At 50.6% G+C, this 1,922-nt stretch overlaps 1 protein-coding gene across 1 annotated transcript in view; it reads right to left on the bottom strand.

The window, feature by feature from the left end:
* The window catches only part of SMAD6 (SMAD family member 6), a gene marked incomplete at its 5' end in the record, with an annotated part of 37,461 nt that extends 36,556 nt beyond the window's left edge, over positions 1-905 (bottom strand). Inside the window, one exon of the mRNA XM_009878836.1 lies at positions 849-905. Within this exon, the coding sequence (XP_009877138.1) occupies positions 849-905 (57 nt within the window). The remainder of the gene's footprint in view (positions 1-848) is intronic.
* Positions 906-1,922: the final 1,017 nt, after the last annotated feature.

Raw genomic sequence — 1,922 nt, 5'->3', positions numbered from 1 at the left:
CCCCCCCAGGAACCCCCCGCCTGCCTCCTCCAAGCCCCTGCCAAAGCCGCTTGCCTCCGTCATTACCCACCCTGCGTGTCCGAGACACCGGCTACGGGACGGAGGGAGAAATCCCATGCTCCACACGGCCACAGCTGCACCCATCCCGGCAAAAAAAATCAAGATGGACATGGGATTCCTTCCTTCCCTCCCACATCTTTGCTGCCCGTCAACTTGAGGAAGAAGTGGGCGCTGAGAAAGGATGGTCAGAATGCAGCAGCGCCGATTTCAAAACATCTCCGAGCCACGGTCCACCACGCAGGACCAGGATCAAGGTGCACGTGCCAGGCTCTGCAGCAGCCCTTCATGCCCAGCCTAACCTCCCAGGCAGCCCTCCCCAGCTTTTTTAAAAAAGGACTTTCATAATTCATCAGGATAAGCGATACACCACCCAGAAATTACACAGCACCAAGTTTCAAAGAGTTTACGTCTCATTTTAATAAGGAGAGGAAGGATAATAGCCGGTTCTTCCATGGTATGGAAATGGCACCCACTCCCCCTTCGCTCCATCATGCCGCAGATTACACACGCAGACAAAACATGACGTCTGGTAACCTTTCATTACGCCTTCATTAAAAATAGCGCTTCATATTATTTTGGAAAATATGCATGTGTCTACACGGTAATTTGGTATGATAAACTGACATCCATCTACTTCTTAAAACCTGTCAGCTGATGCTTGCTCAGAAATAACGAGCAGCCATAAAATCCCAACTTGTTGGCTTTTGCCTGATGTGCCATGTCTTAGAACCACCAGGATTGCACCCTGAAAGAGCTGCCGGGAGATCAAAAAAGGACAAAACACGTACCCAGTGGCTTTTGCTCATCATTAGGAGACAGCCGAGAGTAGGGAGGTGGTGGAGACTCTGCAAAAACAAAAGCTTGTGTTAGTGTTGCGTTCAGTTTATCAGCAAAACCCTCGTGCTTTCTCTTTTGGGGTAGGAACTCTTCCAAGGTTATAAACACCCAATGGAAGAAAAGACACTTGGAAGCAACTCGAGATCAAGAGTGTCCCAAATCTTTGAAGAATGGAGGTTTCCCCTCAACTTCTCAAAGTGGGCTTCGCTACTGAAAATGCTGCAGTTTCCCCTGCGCATCTCCCCCCGCCTGGGCACCCTAAACCACACAAGCTGGCATGTTGCTCCTGAAGAGCAACGCTTTCGTCATCTGTGCTGAAGACAACCACAGCCCAAAGACATCCACAGACTTAACAGAAGCTCTCAATACTACGTTTATGACTGAAAAAAAGGTGTCAGGTGACAAAAAGACACTCCTTCCTTGGCACGCCCTGGGCCAGGCTGGCTTCAGCCAACGAGCCACAGTAGGAGCCTTGGTCCATTCCAAGCAGCATCTCGTGACGCCGCGGCAGCACTCGGCCTCTCCTGCCCCGCTCCCACCAACCTTGAACCAGCAAAGCTCCCAAGCACACACTTGGCTTTAAGCAGCGGCACATCAGCCACCATGTGCTTGAAGTTAAGCAAGTTCTTAGAAGTGCTTTGCTGAATCAGGGCATCTAACTGGCTCCTGCTCCCTTGTGAGGGTCAAGACCACACGGAAGGATGACAAAGATCCTCCACCAACTTTGTGCACTCGCTGGAAGGGGTTTTTTCCCTTCCGAATTAAGACACTGAATTATAACTTGATAAAATTGCAGAGTGTGCAGCTGGTTGGGTTCTACCATGGCACCAGCATTGAGCAGACGCTGACTTTGGTGACAAATTGTCCTCAAGAGTCAACAGCATCACGTTGATCCCTGACCACTGAAACCAGGGTGTGCTCCTCCATTCCCACTCGGATCTCCAAACAAGACGCTCTGCCCAACAAATGCACCTCAAGAACCACGTCAGCAACCCCCTCGTGTGATGGCTCTGGCATGGCCTGTA

Source organism: Apaloderma vittatum, unplaced genomic scaffold (assembly GCF_000703405.1).
Source record: "Apaloderma vittatum isolate BGI_N311 unplaced genomic scaffold, ASM70340v1 scaffold6571, whole genome shotgun sequence".
Taxonomy (NCBI): domain Eukaryota; kingdom Metazoa; phylum Chordata; class Aves; order Trogoniformes; family Trogonidae; genus Apaloderma; species Apaloderma vittatum.
This window is presented reverse-complemented; position numbering and strand designations above follow the sequence as displayed.